The sequence below is a fragment of the Ceratocystis lukuohia genome, assembly GCF_044167205.1.
Source record: "Ceratocystis lukuohia strain C4212 chromosome Unknown Supercontig2_pilon, whole genome shotgun sequence".
Lineage (NCBI taxonomy): Eukaryota > Fungi > Ascomycota > Sordariomycetes > Microascales > Ceratocystidaceae > Ceratocystis > Ceratocystis lukuohia.
In genome coordinates this window covers 4689754-4708342 of record NW_027263521.1, presented here as the reverse complement: position 1 = coordinate 4708342, position 18589 = coordinate 4689754, and the positions used below count along the sequence as shown (strand labels likewise).

The following is an 18589-nucleotide window of genomic DNA, read 5'->3' as shown; positions in this document are numbered from 1 at the left end:
CCCTCAGGAAATTCAAGAAAGAATCTCGGGGTGATCTTGTGCGTTGGCCTGGACTCCAAGCAATATCCTATATTTCATGAATCACAAGAAAACAAACTGGCACAGGTGAAGCAGCAAGTCTTACGTTTGCTAGAGTCACTTCGACATGACGTCCATAGCCAAAAGCTAGAAAAGACTACAGAGGCGTACGAATTAATCAAGTTCGAAAATGAGTTCTTCCCTTCAGCCTAGTGGGCAGAGAAGATGGTGGTATGATATGTCTATCACTAGTATTTTCGATAGTTCAACTTTAGGCACTTGAGAATCATTTTATATCAACTAACATGACATTGTATGTATAACGTAGATGCATAGAAAGTTGGAAAACATAGGAAGTCGCAAAGAAATCCCGCAAGTCCCCTTACTTTCTCTTTTCAACTATTTCTCAGTTACCGAGTATGCTATGGTTAATCGAAGATAATGATATAATTCTCACTCCTGGTGCCCTTCATGATCGACATCATGGCAAACTCCCACCTGAGATATTGCCCCGCAACCGTGCAAACCACCCAACCTAGAGGAACAGACCTTTATCGAATAGATTATCGACCTAGGCCCTCGAGGGTTCTCGCCCGGCTTTATGGTGTAGAAGAAATGGCCAACCGACTGTTCGCCGACTGTGACACGTCACCCGTCAGCAAGTGCTAACTTCATCAAGCGACAACCAGACCTCAAGACGCGTTTTAACCATAGCTGTGACTACGAGAAAGCTAAATGCGGAGATCCAGCTCTTATTCACGATTGGCTTAGGCTTGTAGAAAGCACAATTGCGACGTATGGTATCACCCTACCTGACGTCTATAACTTTGATGAGACTGGTTTTACTATGGACTTTAATGCAAGTGTAATGGTTGTCACAGGTGTGGAAAGACATGGTAAGGGTAAATCAGGCTACCGTCATCCAGGCGATCAACGCAAAAGGCTGGGAAATCGCGCCGTTCATCGTGGTTGTGGGCCAGTATCACCTCGCTAACTGGTACCAAGAAAGCAACCTTCTAGACGATGGGGCTATTGTGACAACTGACAATGGCTGAACCAATAATGATGCATGTCTTGAGTATCCCAGGCACTTTGACCAAGATACTATACCTCGATCAACTAGTCGCCATCGGCTTCTGATCCTTGATGGGCATGACAACCATCACTCTATCGGATTTGAGAAATATTGTGAAGTCAACCACAGTATCATGCTGTGTATGCCACCTCAATCGTCTTACCTACTTCAGCCTCTTGATGATGGATGCTTTGAGCCACTCAATAGGCCCCATAGTCGAGAAATCGAGCATCTAATCAGGTGCTCGATAACCCACGTTTCCAAGACTGATTTCTTTCTAGCTTTTTATGATGCCCACCAAGCCGGCATGGTAGAAAGTAATAAATATCAGGGGGGGCCTTCAAAGGGGCTGGGCTTGTTCCATTGAATAGAAAAAGCGTAACATCAAAGCTTTATGTGCAGCTACGGACTCCAACGCCGATCGAGGAGGCCGCCCTCTGACACCCTACCACGAATCCTCATGAGTACATATAAGAGGAATGAAGTCTTGGGATGTAATGTAGAAGGAAAACTTTAATAACAGGAACTGGTTCAAACCAATAAGATCTATTCCACACGACATGTTGCGTGGCGCACATGCTAGGTGGCGTCCAATACATGCCCCACTTCTTCAAAACCAAGACCCACAGCTCCTGTGGCTGAACCCCCATGAAAGGGTTGACACCTATCATGAATTCTCACAAATTCTCATGAGCACAACACAAAAGGAATGAAGTCCAAGGACGCAGTGTAGAAGTAAAAACTTTCAATAAAAGAACTGATTCAAACAATAAGACCTATTCTATACCACGCAACGCCAAACTCCTGCTCACACTGTGCCTTGATATCGGGAGAAAGCCCTGTATACAAAGGATCAAAGGATGTCAGAAATCCTGCAATAGAAGTACTTTGGGCATAGAAAATGGGCGGAAGCCTTGATCCTTTGGGGAGGATCATATCGGCTTGAAAGCAGGCTGAATCAGGCTGAAGGAGTGAGTCCCATGTTTTCCGAATGAGCCAGCGCTTATTCTCATCGGTAGGAAACTGGTTCCTACAACATGGCTGCTTCAATTTCTAGCACATGTGACATTTCGCCAAAAATTCAGTTTTATCAAGTGAGTGGTGAAAGTGTTGCCCAGCGCAGTAGCGATATGAAGCCCATGATGTCAAAAGGTACTTGACTGTACAGTGCTGATGAGCAGCTGTCTATCGTACACCAGTGGCTCACCTGGACGGAACGTATGTAATTTAACTGTCGCAGGTCGCAGTGGCAAGCATGCGATGCTACCATACATCATATCATGATTACAGAGAAAACAACTACTCCGCTTACTGCTTAGGCATCAACGAGTCTCCGACATGTAGCTAATAATCTGCAGACACTTGGGATGGCTTGTTTAGGCTTGAAGAGGTTCAGATTACACTTTTGGGCGCGGTTCGCCTCGAATAACAGTGTTTTTCTCTTTGCTGAACTTAATTCTCCTGTGCACTCCTTGCTACTCGTTTCTTACATAATTGAGCTCGCATCTAGAAAGTCAAGATCAGAGCTATCTTACACTGACTAGCCGTGACCATCTACCTATTGATGCTTTACCCTTCATGCGCCTCGTTCATCTCAATCCACTTCTTTAATTTCTGTAACCATATCACATTCATCGCATCACTATGGACTCTTCTGCGCCGCAAACCACTGGCCCGCCGGTGTGGCTTCTGTCTCTCGGTATGTTTTCTGATGTCTAAACAATAGCTTACCATCATGTCGCTAACTGCTACAGATGGCGGTGGTGTCTGTGGGCTGTCTACCTTGCTCATACTCGAAAACATCATGGAATGCATCCAGAAGTCAGAAGGTTTATCTGAAATACCAAGGCCCTGCGACAAGTTTGACTTGATTGGCGGGACGGGAACGGGAGGGTATGACATTGCCTAGCTGTGAGTACGCATTAGAGAATCTTCGTTAATAATCTTCGTACAGGATCATTGCGATTATGCTCGGCCGACTGAAAATGAGCATCGGCAAATCGATTAAAGAGTATAAAAGCCTCGCGAAAAAAATATTTGTCCCGGGGCCAACACGTGCGTCTACAATACCTGCGAGTGCCTTTTCAGCTACGAAGTTAGAGGCCGCTATCAAGCGAATGATTTGCAAAAACCGCACCCACGCAAAGTGTCCGCGGCGAAAGAGAAACAGACATATTCCTGGCACTGACGGATGTCCCCATGGAGACATGTTGTTGGCAGATGAAAATTGCACGAAGACGTAGGTACTGCAAAAGCTGGCCTACAAGGCATAAAAAGTTTCAACATAACTAATGTTCCATGTTAATCTAGTGCTGTGCTGGCAATGACTAAAGCCAATATCGAAACCCGACCAACGTTCTTAACAACATATGACACCCCTGGACACCTCACAGACTGCAAGGTTTGGCAGGCGGCCAGAGCTACCTCTGCAGCGATCACCCTCTTTGACCCAATCAAACTTGGTCGCGACGGAATTGAGTTCATTGACGCTAGCTATGGCTACAGCAACCCATGTGAAGCTCTTATCTCGGAGGCCGAAAGGCAGTTTCCCGGTAGAACCATCATGATATTGAGTATTGGAACAGGCCTCGGCGATGTTGTTAAAATTAGCGATTCGAGAAGGTCTGTGCTTGAAGCACTCGAGAAGATGGCCACTAGCTCTAAGCAGACCGACTTGCGACTCAGACACAAGTACAAAAGCCCTGGAGTCTATCATAGATTCAATGTTGAAATTGGCCTAGGAGACAAGAAAGTTTTGGGCCCCCAGATGTTTAGTAATATCGCAGCGCACACTGCCAACTACCTCGGAGAGAAAACTCCATCTGTTGAGCGGTTTGTCGATACCTTCACCAGGAGTAGTGTTTCTCAGCCCAAAGCCCAGCACGATGAAAACGACAAGAAATGCCTTTCCGATCTCTGTAATACCGATCCCTCCACAGACAAGAAGGATATTGAAAGCAGGAAGGGTGGTTTGCTACGAGAGTCGTATCGATGGATCCTCAGCCACGAGAACTTCCAGCAGTTCCGCAAAGAAAGCGAATCCCCAATCCTCTGGATCAAGGGGGACCCTGGAAAGGGCAAGACAATGCTCGTCTGCGGCATCATCGATGAGTTAGAGCAAACCAATCCGACGTCTCTATCCTACTTCTTTTGCCAAGCCACCAATGATCGAGTCAACACAGCTACCTCTGTGCTGCGAGGTCTGATATATCGCCTAGCACGCCAAAATCCACATCTCACCAAGCATGTACGAGACAAGTACGACTACAATCAAAATCTGTTCACAAGTCCAGGTGCTTGGCATGAGCTATGCGAAATACTCACCTCTATGTTGATTGACCCGAGCCTGAAAAATGCCATCCTGATTGTTGATGCCTTGGACGAGTGCAGTACGGGCCAGAAAGACCTCCTTCAATTCATCGCCAAGCCTTCGCCCGCCAAATGGATTGTGTCAAGTCGCAATTGGCCAGAAATCGAGCAAATCCTGGAAAAGGCAAAACAAAAGACCAAAATTCATCTGGAGATAAACCAAGACTCGATTTCTGAAGCAGTAGACTCTTACATCAAATTCAAGGTGGATGAGCTTGCAGAGGAAAAGAACTACAAAAGCGAGATGAAGCTTGCTGTCTTAGAACATTTACGCTTGAATGCCAATGGAACTTTCCTCTGGGTGTCCCTGGTTTGTCAAGAGCTTTCCAACTGTCGAAAACGGCAAACCCCAAACAAACTGACGTCGTTTCCTCCTGGGCTTGATGCACTATATGAGAGGATGGTGCAACAGATCCTCGCTTCTGATGATGCACAAATCTACAGGGATATTATGGCTCAAGTCTTTGTTGCATACCGGCCTCTGACGTTGGAAGAACTATGTGTCCTTGTTGAGTCGCTTGAAAGCGAGGAAAAGCAAGAGGTGGAAGAGCTCATCGCCCTATGCGGGTCCTTCTTGACTATTCATAACAACGTCATTTCTTTCGTCCATCAGTCAGCTAAGGACTATTTCCAAGAAAAAGCTTTAGGCAAGATTCTGCCGTTCGGAATTCAACACCAGCACCAGACTATCTTTTTGCGATCACTTGATGTTCTTCACAAAGAGCTACGGCGTGACATGTACAACTTAACAGCACCTGGATACCTCATTGAGGAAGTCCCACTCCCTCAGCCTGATCCGCTAGCCGCTATCGGATATCCTTGCTTCTTCTGGGTTGACCATCTCATCGATTCATCAGCAGATAGGATGATCAGCAAAAACGACGAGATCTTGGCCTTTCTACGTGAGAAGTACCTTCAATGGCTGGAGGCGGTTAGTCTCTTAAGAGGCATTTCTATTGCGGGAAGAGCAATGGAAAAGCTAAAGCTATACTCAGTAAGTTGCTTGATGAGAATCGCGAGATCTTCGATAGAACAACATTTAACATTTTGTAACAGGAGAAAGCACCTCAAAATTTGCGAGACCTTGTACACGACGCTCATCGATTTTTTTTGTTTTGCGCAGGAGTTATTGAGATTGCACCCCTGCAAGTTTATATCTCAGCTCTCATATTCAGCCCTACAAACAGCTTGATAAGACAAATGTTTAGTCATGAAGAGCCAGACTGCATCGAGCTAAAGCCGAAGGTCGAATCAAACTGGGATGCTTGTCTGCGAACCCTTGAGGGTCATAAAAACATTGTGTCATCAGTGGTCTTCTCAAATGATGGACAGCGACTGGCATCAGGGTCTAGGGGCAAGACAGTCAAGATCTGGGATGCAACTTCTGGTGCGTGTCTGCAGACTCTTGAGGGTCATACTCGGTCTGTGACATCAGTGGTCTTCTCAAATGATGGACAGCGACTGGCATCAGGGTCGGAGGACTCCACAGTCAAGATCTGGGATGCCACTTCTGGTGCGTGTGTGCAGACTCTTGAGGGCCATGGAGATTACGTGGCATCAGTGGCCTTCTCAAATGATGGACAGCGACTGGCATCAGGATCGAATGACTGCACAGTTAAGATCTGGGATGCGACTTCTGGTGCGTGTGTGCAGACTCTTGAGGGCCATGGAGATTACGTGGCATCAGTGGTCTTCTCAAATGATGGACAGCGACTGGCATCAGGGTCTTGGGACAAGACAGTCAAGATCTGGGATGCCACTTCTGGGGCGTGTGTGCAGACTCTTGAGGGCCATTATGGAGATGTGACATCAGTGGCCTTCTCAAATGATGGACAGCGACTGGCATCAGGGTCTTGGGACAAGACAGTCAAGATCTGGGATGCGACTTCTGGTGCGTGTGTGCAGACTCTTGAGGGCCATGGTAGCTACGTGACATCAGTGGTCTTCTCCAATGATGGACAGCGACTGGCATCAAGGTCTTATGACAAGACAGTCAAGATCTGGGATACGACTTCTGGTGCGTGCCTTCAGACTCTTGAGGGCCATCATGGGAATGTGACATCAGCAGTGTTCTCAACTAGCGCTCAGCGACCGCCATCGCCATCATTCGTTGACCAGCCTTCTTCTCTTCACTCCAAATTTGACTACTACTATATTAGTGCTGATGGTGTTTGGGTTTTGCGGGAACAAAAAAGGGTCCTTTGGCTACCACCATCGTATCGTCCTGTGAAGTCAGCCATAGCACGGCAAGGAGTTGCGTTCAGCACTTCCTCTCTCCGTATCATAGTCATGCGATTCAGATCCATTGGCTAGGGTCACCAGCTTTCGACCAAAATCGCAAACTCCATCATCCGCCCAGAATGCCGAAGCAAGAATTTCACCCTTTAGTCAACTATTCCCAATAATTGTTTCACTACATCAGATTCCATGTCCTGATTCTCGATCTACATCATGTAAGTCTTTTCGATATATTATCTAATAAGATCCGCTTTGTCGTCAGTCAAAAACTAATTACTCCTTTATACCATAGTTGTTAGACAGCTCTCAAGTTCCATCCATTTTTTCGCGTAAGCCTAGCTCTCCCCGCTGATCCAAGACTTGTAATGATTCGTAATGTACATACTAACCATGCGATGCATCCAGGTATGTGACGCACTTTTCCCGCGTTTGCTCAACCATTTCCCTGATCAATTTTCTTTGTCCTTCCAACATCCTACAATCAAATCCTGAATCATAAAACACTTGCCGCACTTCAAGCCCACGATCATAATTTAAGCTAGGCTGGGCCTTACAACTGGTTTTAGGGGCCGCGACATCTGGTTTCCTGCCACTTAGTTTCTCAAGGCTACTTATCATGTACGGAAAAATAGCAGAACCTTTCCTTATCGAATTCACCACTTCAATAAACATATTGCCCCTTATACGAAGATCAATACTTGGTATTAGCGGTTGATCATTGTAGAATTTCTTAATTTTCCCTTCTCCCCTTCGCCAACCTCTGAGTACTTCAAAACTATGAGATAACGCATATGATAATCTTGCGTAGCAAAAGTTTCGGCCTCGATCGAAGCCAGACGCGAAGTTAAAAACATGACAAAATATTTCAACAACTAAATTCAATTTTGCACTTGTAGCGAACAAGGATAGCCGCCCGACTCTGCTAGAGAACAGCGGCAATATCAAGAACCACATCGAGCCAGGCACCGATGTAGCGCAAGTAGTCAACACAGACACTTACTTTGTAGGCCCGGTTGGGCGTCATCTGAATTGAGGCCTGGAACACAGGTCCCAAGACAGCTGATGATGGGCTCTAGGTTCATCCCAGCACATCTTTTGGACGAAAAGCCGAAAGTAATCGCTCAGTCCTCCCGCAGTTATGCTCCAGGGCCCAACTGTGCAAACACCGCGTCCCCAGCGAGCACGAAAGCAACAGGCACCCATCATGCTGCGAGGTGGAGCACCAGTGTGTGTCCGTCTGCTTCGTATGCAGAGGCCCGCATCCGGCAGACTCAAAAGACTGCCTCCTGCGAAAGGAGTCCACGGCGGAGGAGAGATGCGCAATCTGGAAGGCACAACAGAAGTTGACTTCCGAAAAGAAGAAAGCCTGCCTCAAGTCGATCGTCCCCGATGCCGCTCTAGACTAGATGGAATGTATGGAGGTCCAGACAGGGCCCCAGCAAGATATGGCGGCGGAAGCCCAGGCTGCCGTGACCCGCCGCTTTGCGCCCTTCCTTGTTGCAATTGAAGCACTTCGGCCTAGACCTGTTTCGTGTTTTCGTTCTTTCTTCAGTCTTCTCTGAGGTTGATACTCCCTTGTGGGTGTTACGCCTGCGTCTATGATACGGCAGTTGTAACCCTGCATGCTATGCTATTGGCCACAGTAAACAGAACGCTATAATCACTCACGTAGATGCGTATGGATACGGTAGACTCGTATGAATAGCGATCCTAAAATGTATGTCGATTCTTCTGATTCTTAATGCTTGATGAAGAAGGAAGGAAACTCTGTGGCAGACTTCCGAAGCTGACGCTTCGTACATCTATCTCAGAGTGGGGTCAGGGTCAGATTGTCATGTGACCCTGGACCCACAACCCACACCTCCAGCAGTTTCAACGCTGTCTCGGCTGACAGTTTCTCGCGATAACACTGCTTCGCCACATCTCTGTACTCCTTTGGGAGTCCCATCAGGGAAAGCTTAAACATCAAGTCTTCGCCCATCTTCTCCTCCGTGCTGTACAGTGACAACTTTGACTGGTAGTAGTACCAGTTCCGGAGCATGTTCAGCCCCCTCCTCGAAGATGACCGGAAGTACTTTTCCATAACATCGAAGTCAGCATCGAGGACGTCGAGAGCACAAATCTTCTCCAATACTTTGTAGGCCTCTCGGACCTTATCCTGTTTGCGTATTACTCGAAAAGGCTCACTCAAGCAAAGGTCAAGTATACGCTTCGCCAATTCCTCATCTTCCTTTCGGTTCCCTCCAGAACCTTTGCCATCTCTCTCCACGCCTTCCATTGGATTTTCGTCCAGCAAGTAATGCAGTCCCTCATTCTGCAGCTGAAGCACAAAGCTTGCTTCCCACTCCTTCCAGCTGTTACCTTCAAGCTTGGCCGACATTCTGGTGTGTCACTTGTCTGATTCGTTCCGCTGGTTGTGTAGTATTATGGAAATGACGCAAAAATAACAAAATAGAATTTAACAAGCAACTCTTATATGCTGTTCAAAAACAATCATCGTTCTCCAAAGGTGATTCGATATATCGATGTAGGCTCATAGCCTGTTACATTGGCCCTTTTTTCATCGACAAGCCAGGTTCTTATCAATCCACTCCAAGCTTATCGGGAACACCTGCGGAGGCTCTCTCAACACATCCGTTTGATCAATTGCTTGCCTTCCTTCCTCTACTGTCATGACCCTTCGTCTCTGTCGTCGGGTCCTTTTTGCCCTCCGACGCCGGCTTAGTATCTCATTCGCCTGTTCAAGGTCCTTGACCCTGGCCTCTAATAAGCATTATACACGGCTATCTTTGTCCCCTTAGGAGATCTTAGAGCTTCTAGAATTGACTCTGGAGAGCTACTTTTACGTCTTGCAACTCGTCTCTCGAGGTAATCTGGCCGAGATTTGTGTTACGGGTTAGGCGCACTGCTATGATACGTATAAAATCTTTATTGATTGATGGGGAGGGAAAGGAGTCTATCTAGAAGTTTGTGCTGGTGAGCAGGGTGAAATACTTTCACTCACCCCTTGTGTTTCCGCCCATCTTCACCGGCTTCCATATTCAGTACTAAACTGCAATAATTTGAGCCTCAGGCACGGTCTTTAGGGTCTTTGAGACCCAAGGGGTCAAGAGTTCAGCCTCCTCCTCAGGCATCGTTGGAGTCCGTAGCTGCACATCAAGCTTCGAGACCACTTTTCCTAGGTCAAGAGGAACAAGCCCGGCCCCTCTGAAGGCTGGCTTGGTGTTTTTTCCGTCATAGTATCCTGAAATGCGGCGTAGAATGCCGGGAATAACTCAGTCTTGGAAACGAGGGCTACAAAGCATCCATTTCGGGTCGTCGCAACAGCCCAACCGCCCGGAAGGTTACTTTCTCGGTACCAGTTGGCAAGGTGATATTGGCCCGCACCGATGATAAACAACGCGATCGGCCAGCCTTCTGCATTGATCGCCTGAATGACTGTAATCCATTCCCGGTTTCCAGGCTGCACCGATTTTGGCTTTCCATGCCTATTTGTGCCTGTGACGACCATTCTGTTCTGAATCATGCTCATCATAATGCTAGTCTCGTCAACGCTATAGATATCATCTGATTGGATGCCGTGCTTCGCTATTGTGTTCATCTGCAGTGTATTCCGTGATAGCTGCCAGAAAAACCTTGACCACCACCACCACCACTTCCTTTGTTGTCTGTCTAGGCAGCTGTGTGTTTGCCTAACAAGGCTACTGACAGTTCGCTGCCAGCCAGCCCCTTCTAGATTCCTCCGCCCAAGCATACCTTCAGTTCCTTGAAGATCTTTTAGAAGACTTGGCGTGCTTTTTTTCATCTCGGAGGGTTTCTAGTATGCTGGCCTTTAGCCTCGCGGGGCAAGACCATCCGGTATATCATATCTACGTCCGCCCTGGCGAGAGAGATGATTCTGGGCGTTTGCGGTTGTATAGGCCCAAGCTATTTCTGGGAAAAAGGGCTGTAGTGTATACTCGGTCCGTGTGTCATGGTCGTGCATGGCAGTTTTGGACTTTTCGACTTCTGCGGTCAGAAAAAAAACATTCAGGACGAACGCTTGTCGGGGGATGAGGTCATCCAAGCCCCTTCCGCTCAGTGGATGCCACCGTATTGCCGTGGAAATCGAGTACGCAAACGCTAAACAACAGAACAGGCGAGCAAAAGCACAGCGTTGCCAGCTCTCCTTCCCACAACCCGACGGGCGGGCGGTGCCGTTGAGTTGAAGCCTGTTGCCTCTTCTTCGTCGGGGCCTCTAGAGGATTACATCCATGACACTAAAAAGGGTTCCCTTTCTTTTCTTCTTCTTTGATTCGGCCATCGGTTTTTATCATGGGCTGTAGGGCCTTGGCTGCACAAAAATCCTATGTGATGTTTTTGTGAGATTCGTAACTTTGAGACAGGAGGCACGAATGTTGGAGGGGAAGCTGAGGGTTAGGGGCCCATTTTTAGTCTTAGGGTATATCCAGGGTTTTCTTTTTTTTTTCTTGTTTTTCTATTCTTGTTTTTCTTTTCTTGTTTTTCTTTTTTTTCCTGTCCCTTTTTTGGCATTACAGCCACGATGGCGTGGAAACGAGCAAAGCGCGTCATGAACAGCATCGTGACAAAAAGGACGGACATACAACACTAGGAATTCCCGCATGGTCACCCACTGCAGTACTACTCCAGCGCTTTGTAGGTTAACTAGGGGAGAGCGGACGGGATCCCGTGCTTTCTACAAGCTGTGGTCGTATGTGACAGACAGGTGAGTTGTCAAGGCCTATAGGTAAGCTTTCTAGCAATATGGGAGGACAAAAAGACACCCAAAAAGAAGACATACAGCACTGGGGATTCCCACGTGGTCACCCACCGTAGTACTACTCCAGCGCTTTGTAGGTTAACTAGGGGAGAGCGGACGGGATCCCGTGCTTTCTACAAGCTATGGCCGTATGTGATGGCGACTACATGACAACAACATACTTATCTTCTTCCCAATCTGACCGCTCTTCCAGGCCCGGAGCGCCATCCGAGAGCCCGCTTTTCCCGGCAACGTTTCTTTGGTGCCAGGCAAAATCGCTATTCCGTCCCCTAAGCTCCGACCGCTCAGGCTATATAAGCTGGACAGTCTGGTGCTTCCACAACAGCCTCCCTCCTTGGCCGCGTAGACCTGGATGTCCATCAGTCTCTCTCGAGCTATGCTGCGCGGATCCTCGCTTCCTCAGCCAGCTATAGTATCAGTCAGTGCTTGCAATCGCCCTAAGTTTCAAGCCCCAGGGATAAATGATTAGCACTCTCACTTGCAGAATTAGCCCCGATATTCATTATTATTAAGCTATTGATATTAACCTTCTCAAGATCAACCCTAGTAGCTTGCCTGGGAGCTTTCCTAGTCGCTTCCAATCCTTAATAACCCTATCATATGCCCTCCGCCACGCAGCCTAGTGCTCTTTCAAGCCTAGCGACTAAACAAAGTTGTTCCTCGACCTAAGCGCTGTCATGCTTCTCTTTCCTCTTGTCACTGCTGTTAGAGATAAGACTTGGCCGAACAGACACGAACTAGTAGAGCCGTCCTGCCTTATCAGTACGGGCGACGGAGCAAAGTAGGATAGTACAAGGAAGCAGAGACACGGAAAAATAGCAGGATCATATGAACTTATCACAAGAGCAGCCGGCTTATGGCCAGGACGGGTGGTTAAAGACAACGAAAGTTGTACAGTTCAAGGTTCACATGGGAGCAGGAAGGAAGAGGGATGTTCTGTTTTAAGTAGTAAGATAACGTAGTAGGAAGGACGTCATGTTAGCCAGTGGGCTGGGCTAGTCGAATCAAGAAACCAGCCAATTCGAATCCCGCCTCATATCTCACGTCGAGATAATGACCTGCAGATCGAGCTCGAGGCGGGTGATAGAGAGAGAGAGAGGGAGAGAGAGAGAGAGGGAGAGAGAGAGAGAGAGAGAGAGAGAGAGGGAGTGGTGTATCTGTGTCTGTGTCCGTGTTTGTATGTTGTGTTATGTGTTGAGTGACATTCACAGGATTTGACAGAAACAACACCGCTGAGCCCTCCCAAGATTGTTTGGAGGGGGAAAGGAGACTCGAGAAGGGGGGGGGGGTGTTCAAAAAGGAGGAGACTCGAGAAAGGGAACCCGGGCCTGAGAAGAAGCTCGAACAGCAGCAAAACAATCAAATAAGCCTCAAAAGACTGTGCATGGGGAAAAAGGAAGGGGAAAAGAAAAGAAAAAGAAAATCCGTGACAACAGCTTGGTCGACCCAAACTTTGGCTGGCTGGCTAGCAAGCAGAACAGCCAGCAGAACGGCCCTGTCTCTGCCTTTTTTTATTATCTCTCCTTGCTCACAGTTGTCTTATTAACGGTAGCCTCCTTCTATACACACCCCCATCTCACCACATTGAGTCTTGGCATGTAACACCCCCTGCCTCCCCCACCAGCAGACCCGGAAGGGGCCCCTGTCGAGTCCAATTCCAACACCACGAGCCAGACGAAGAGCCAGGGAAGGGGGAAAGGCCAAGATGATAGCGGAGCAGACAAGAGGAAGAGCAAGGGGAGCAGACCACCAAAAGAGAGAGTACAGATGGTAGAAAAAGAGAGCAACAAAGAGAAAGGGCAGTGCGAGGGAGAGGGGGAAAAGAGGACGGAGGGAGAGAGGACAGAGGGAGAGAGGAAGGGGACGAGAAAATAGCCCAGAAGGAGAGAGCAGAGAACAGAGAACACTGTGCTGCTGCTGCTGCTGCTGCTGCTGCTGCTGCTGCGAGAACCCACCCTGCCACCAAGCACTGCTCGTCCAGAACACACCAATACACAATATATTGTAGCGGCATCTATGGCCCCCGACAGAGCACAAGGCAAGGCACGAAGCCCAAGCACAAGCACGAAGCACAAGCAGAGCCAGAAGCAGAGCCACTGCCGCACGCCCAGAGCAAAATCGGAAGAACGGGCAGGGACTGCACTGCACATATTGGGACGATACCAGATTATACCTCGCGTATACAACACACAATACACGCACGCACACACCACCCACCCGTCGGCACCACACCCCCAAAGGTCTTGGCTTGCTCTCTCTGCTCCTCTTTACTCTCGTTTCTTTTCCTTCTCTGGAATAATAGCTCCGTGTTACATTGTCCCTCTCTTGCTTATCTCTTGCTCTATTGCTTGCTTCCACTTCTCTTTCTGCGCTTATATTTGTAGCCAGCCCGGCCTTCGTTTTGTCGGATCTTTTTTCTTTTTTTTTTTTTTCTTCTTTTCTTCCCTCCCTTCTGATCTTCTTTATTTCTTGCCTCCAAGCCTTGTCAAGTCAGCTCGACTATCGCTCATTATTTATTTTTTTCTTGCTTGTGCCTGGAGCAGCAGAAACAAGTAAAATCTTCCTCGTCTGACCTTTCCAACCTCCTTTTCTTTTTCTTTTGTTCTTTTCTTTTCTTGTGTCCTCGGAACTCCAAACAAGGCCCAAAGCCACAACGAGGACAGAAAATATCAAGACAGCGAGGGAGAACGACAGCCAATCTCCTGGTCTTCACAGCTTGACATCACAAAAACCAAACCCCCAACCCTAATCCACATCTATTACAAGCTTCGTTCGCTTCGCCATGTCGCTGGAATACAACGGCACTGAGGGTGTCGCCGACCCTGGATACTCGACAGGAGTCGCAGACCTGAACCTTTTCTATGAGGTAAGCTTGTGATATGCCAGCATTTATAGCGCTTGCTGTCCATCCCCCACCCCCCAACCCCTCTTCCTCTCTGGTGCTAACCTCTGTGCTCGCAGCCCGCTGATCTCTGCTGGGTCATGATCTCTTCAGCCCTCGTGCTGCTCATGATCCCCGGCGTTGCTTTCTTCTATGCCGGTCTAGCCCGCCGCAAGTCGGCCCTCCACGTGCTGTTTAGCGTCATGCTCGTGTGCTGCGTGGCGTGTTTCCAGTGGTTCTTCTGGGGCTTTTCCCTGACCTTCAGCTCCGAAAGCTCATCCATCTTCCTCGGCAACCTAGCCAACTTTGGCTTCAGAGATGTGCTTGCCCAGCCTTCCGGCCCCGTGCCCCAGATTCTATTTGCCCTTTTCCAGGGCATGTTCGCCATGATTACTCCCGCCCTTGCCATTGGAGCCATCACCGACCGCGGCCGTGTGCTCCCCGCCGTTGTCTTCACCTTCATCTGGTGCACTGTGGTTTACGACCCTGTTGCCTACTGGACCTGGAACTCTCAGGGCTGGCTGTTCGAGAAGGGATCGCTTGATTTCGCCGGCGGTGGCCCCGTGCACATGTCTTCCGGAATTGCTGCTCTGGCTTACTCGCTGATGCTGGGCCGCCGCACCGGCTACGCCAAGATGAGCGGCCTGCCCTACCGCCCCCACAACGTCACGCACATTGTCCTGGGCACGATCCTTCTGTGGGTTGGCTGGTTCGGCTTCAACGGCGGCTCGGCCCTGGCTAGCAACCTCCGCGCCATCATGGCCTGCTTCGTGTCTAACCTGGCTGCTGCCGTCGGTGGAATCACGTGGTGCCTTCTGGACCTGCGCATCGAGAAGAAATGGTCGTGCGTTGGCTTCTGCTCTGGTGTTGTTGCGGGTCTTGTGGCCATCACTCCCGGCGCTGGTTTCGTGACCCCCTGGGCCGCTGTCATCTTTGGCATTGTCGGCGCTGCCGTCTGCAACTTCAGCACCAAGCTCAAGTTCCTGGTTGGCATTGACGATGCCCTCGATGTGTTTGCCCTGCACGGCATGGGCGGTTTTATTGGTAACGTTCTCACCGGTGTCTTTGCCGACAAGCAGATGGCTGCTCTGGATGGTACTGAGATTGAGGGTGGCTGGGTCGAGGGCAACTACAAGCAGATTGGCTGGCAGCTGGCCGGCTGCGCGGCTATTCTGGGCTGGGTCTTCTCCATCACCTGCATTATCCTGTTCGTCATGAACCTGATCCCTGGTCTTTCTCTGCGTGTCAGCGCTGAGGAGGAGGAGATGGGCCTGGACGACGGCCAGCTGGGCGAGTTTGCCTACGACTACGTTGAGGTGACCCGCCACATTTCTGGCAATGGCCTTGGCCTATCCGGCGCCAGCACTGCCGAGAAGGTGTAGATGGATTCAGAGAAGAGAAGCAATAATATTAGCAGGGTTGTGTTTAGGCGAGCTTACAGAAGGGTGCAGAGGATACAGAGGGGGAAAATTTACTGATCGACAGTACAGTGGAAACTCCAAGGGCATTCATTCCTCCTTGGCCCTTGGCCTGGCCCATGATTGGGTGTTTTTCGAGGTCCAAGCAGAAGCCGATGCTCGCGCGCAGGGTAATAATATCGACAAGCACATATTATATATAGTTATAATAACACTCTTTTATTTTACTTACTATTCAACTGATTTGCTCTCTTCTCGACTTGTGCAAAAGAAAATGTGCATGGAATCTGGGTCTTGAAACTGGGCCTGTTATGTCATGCTATCAGTCAGTGCCTTGTCCATCCTCCGATTATTATCTCGCCGATCTAATTGGTTGGCTTCGTTTACAAAGAAATGAAAAGGAACACACACACACACACACACAAGTCTCTAGACTAAGGTCTTCTTGTCTTCTGCCTCCCTCGATCTCCCTCCCCCATCTATTGACCTGGTCTTGAAAGGGAAGCATTGGTCAAGGAAAAGCCAAGAAAAGGAAGGACTTTAGTGAAGTTTAAGATCCCTGGTGAATTCTCCGGCTTTTGATGATAGACAGGACAGGCCAGGAGGTTCCAAACAAAGTTGGAGAGGGGCTGGTTGGCAAGGCATGAAAAGCAGGGTGCAAACTAAACAAGAGGCAAACCTAATCTTGGCTAGCTCAGTTCAGCGTGTAAGAAGAGGACAAGATCGAAAAACGACATCATCTAGGGAAGGACAGACGGACCGACAGCCAGTCAGTCACCACAAGACAGGCCACATGAAAGCGAGAGCTGATTTTTTGCGCCCGCAACTCGGGGGAGTCCCGAGAAACACCTTCTGTGCAAACAGCCAATGTTTACAAGCAGGTGCCATGCATACAGCATCCACAATATCGGACACACGGCATCAGCTGCATAGCCAGCGCAAAGGGCAGGTTGGAGCAAGCCGTAAAGGTGCAGTGCAGGAGACCACAAGCGGTTGGAGCAGCGGACGAGCAAAGGAGTTGTAGTTGTTAGCAGGCAGTAGGAGTAGCAACAGGAGAGGGGGAGAGAACAGAATAGAACAAGCCCGGACCAGCGGCAGAAGGAAAAAAGGGAAATATTGGAAGGCTCAAGCTTCCTTTGTGTGCATTCTAGCTCAGCCCAGTGAAAAAAGAGGGAAAAAAAAAAGGGAAAAAACCCTGCATAGGGGCCCAAGCTTATCAAAATCAGGTCCCACGTTTTATGTTGCCCAGATCTAGATCCAAGCTCTAGGAGCACAGCTCAAGAAAAGAGCATAAGAAAACAGGGCACAGCAAAGAGTCCACAAGCCTCGGACCATTTTTCCTTTCACTGACGTTAGATACCGGGCTACCCTCACTATAGGAAAGGAAATCAATAATAGTGGTGCTTTGGCCCCTGTGGTCTGACTTTGTCTGTGTCTCTGTTTTTGCAGGCATTAAAGCAGAGCCCTATTAGCATAATGCGAGTGTGATGTAGCCTAGTGCTATGTTGTTGTTGTGTTGCGTGGTACTGTGCTCTATTGTGTCGCGTTGTATTACTCTGAGCAGTGTCGCTCCTAATCGTGCTAGGAAAGGAGAGACTAAAAATATCCCGTTTAACTAAGTCGTCCATCGTTTTCTGTCGGTTCTGGCGGGCGGGCGTCGGCCAGCTTCTATTTGCCGACCCCTCGCCGAGGGAGGGGCTTGACCTGCTCTTCTTGCGGGCGCAAGCGGAATCAAGACAGCGACTGACACTACAAAGAGGCAAACGCAAGCCCGGGGGACGCATTTAAGTAGCAGCCCTTCTTCCTTTGCCGTCCCATTTCAGAATCCCTTTGGCGACGTAGGCCGATGCGATCCGATCCTCGATGCTGCCACGCCATTATCCTCTTTGCTGCACCGCGTCTCGGACGATGATGTGCCTTTAGTGTCTAGAGTCGTCCGTCAGTTCGTCTGCGCTTGGGGTTGGGGTCTGGGTCTTGGATTGGTTGGGCTTCTTCGTTTTGTTTCCCTGCATTTCTTTAGTAGGCGCTCTCTTCAACTCAGTTCAGGTCAGGGCTCCACACACCACAGAGCAGAGCCTCCAACAAAGCACCTAGCTGGCAAAATGGACGAACCACAGGGGGGGGGGGGGTCAATAAATCAGTCAATAGCAAGCGTGACTGATTCGTCGCTCCAACCGATGACGAGCACAGAGATAGCAGAACGGCCTCACCCACAGTATTGCAGGCTTCCGCCAATAGTCAGCAGCATCCCCCGGCCTCCTGCAATTTCACGAAGCCTCGATATCGGCGTCTTTTCACATGCGCTATGTGTGATCAACTCCCGCAAAAACTAACGGTCGAGTTCAAGGATGAACGGTGCGATAAGGACTCGCCTCACGGCCAGTTTCACAGCTTCACGCTCGGCTCCATCGTCAATCTAAGCTTCTGGGTGTTCTATTCTCCTTCTCTCTCTCTTGTCTTCTGCCCTCCTCTGCCCACCACTAAACAGCAACCAAAACAATGAATGCCTCACAGGAATTTGGCCCACTTGCACAAAAGATAAGAGGAAGCTACTATTTCTGGGATCAAGGGTCTGTCGGGCGAAAAGCCCTAGCCCTCATTTAGTTTAGTGGATCTAGGGATTTGGGGTGTGCGCATAAAAAGGCTTGGAATTAAGTGGGCCCAAAGATAGCAGAAGAACAGCTAAGAAAGGAGATAGGGCCTCACAACGGGAATGAATGCAATAAGAAGTGGAGCTGAATATCGCCAAGACCTACTTGCCTTTCCACCGAGATGTGCTGACCGATCCTGACCGGGATGGGATTACTCAC

General features: G+C 49.0%; 3 protein-coding genes across 3 annotated transcripts; 2 read left to right on the top strand and 1 right to left on the bottom strand.

Annotated features, from left to right (window-relative positions):
* Positions 1 to 2737: 2737 nt before the first annotated feature.
* Positions 2738 to 6775, top strand: HOO65_021165 (Vegetative incompatibility protein HET-E-1; the record flags this gene model as incomplete). The annotated part of the gene is made up of 4 exons (XM_071006304.1): positions 2738 to 2792; positions 2848 to 2986; positions 3404 to 5456; positions 5519 to 6775. The coding sequence occupies 4 exons, from the start codon at positions 2738 to 2740 to the stop codon at positions 6773 to 6775; spliced, it is 3504 nt and encodes a 1167-aa protein (XP_070861803.1).
* A 1732-nt stretch (positions 6776 to 8507) lies between these two features.
* Positions 8508 to 9080, bottom strand: HOO65_021164 (uncharacterized protein; the record flags this gene model as incomplete). The annotated part of the gene is made up of 1 exon (XM_071000269.1): positions 8508 to 9080. One exon carries the CDS (start codon positions 9078 to 9080, stop codon positions 8508 to 8510), a length of 573 nt encoding a protein of 190 aa, XP_070861802.1.
* A 5182-nt stretch (positions 9081 to 14262) lies between these two features.
* HOO65_021163 (Ammonium transporter 1) lies at positions 14263 to 15743 on the top strand (the record flags this gene model as incomplete). Its single annotated transcript, XM_071006742.1, has 2 exons — positions 14263 to 14346; positions 14442 to 15743. 2 exons carry the CDS (start codon positions 14263 to 14265, stop codon positions 15741 to 15743), a joined length of 1386 nt encoding a protein of 461 aa, XP_070861801.1.
* Positions 15744 to 18589: the final 2846 nt, after the last annotated feature.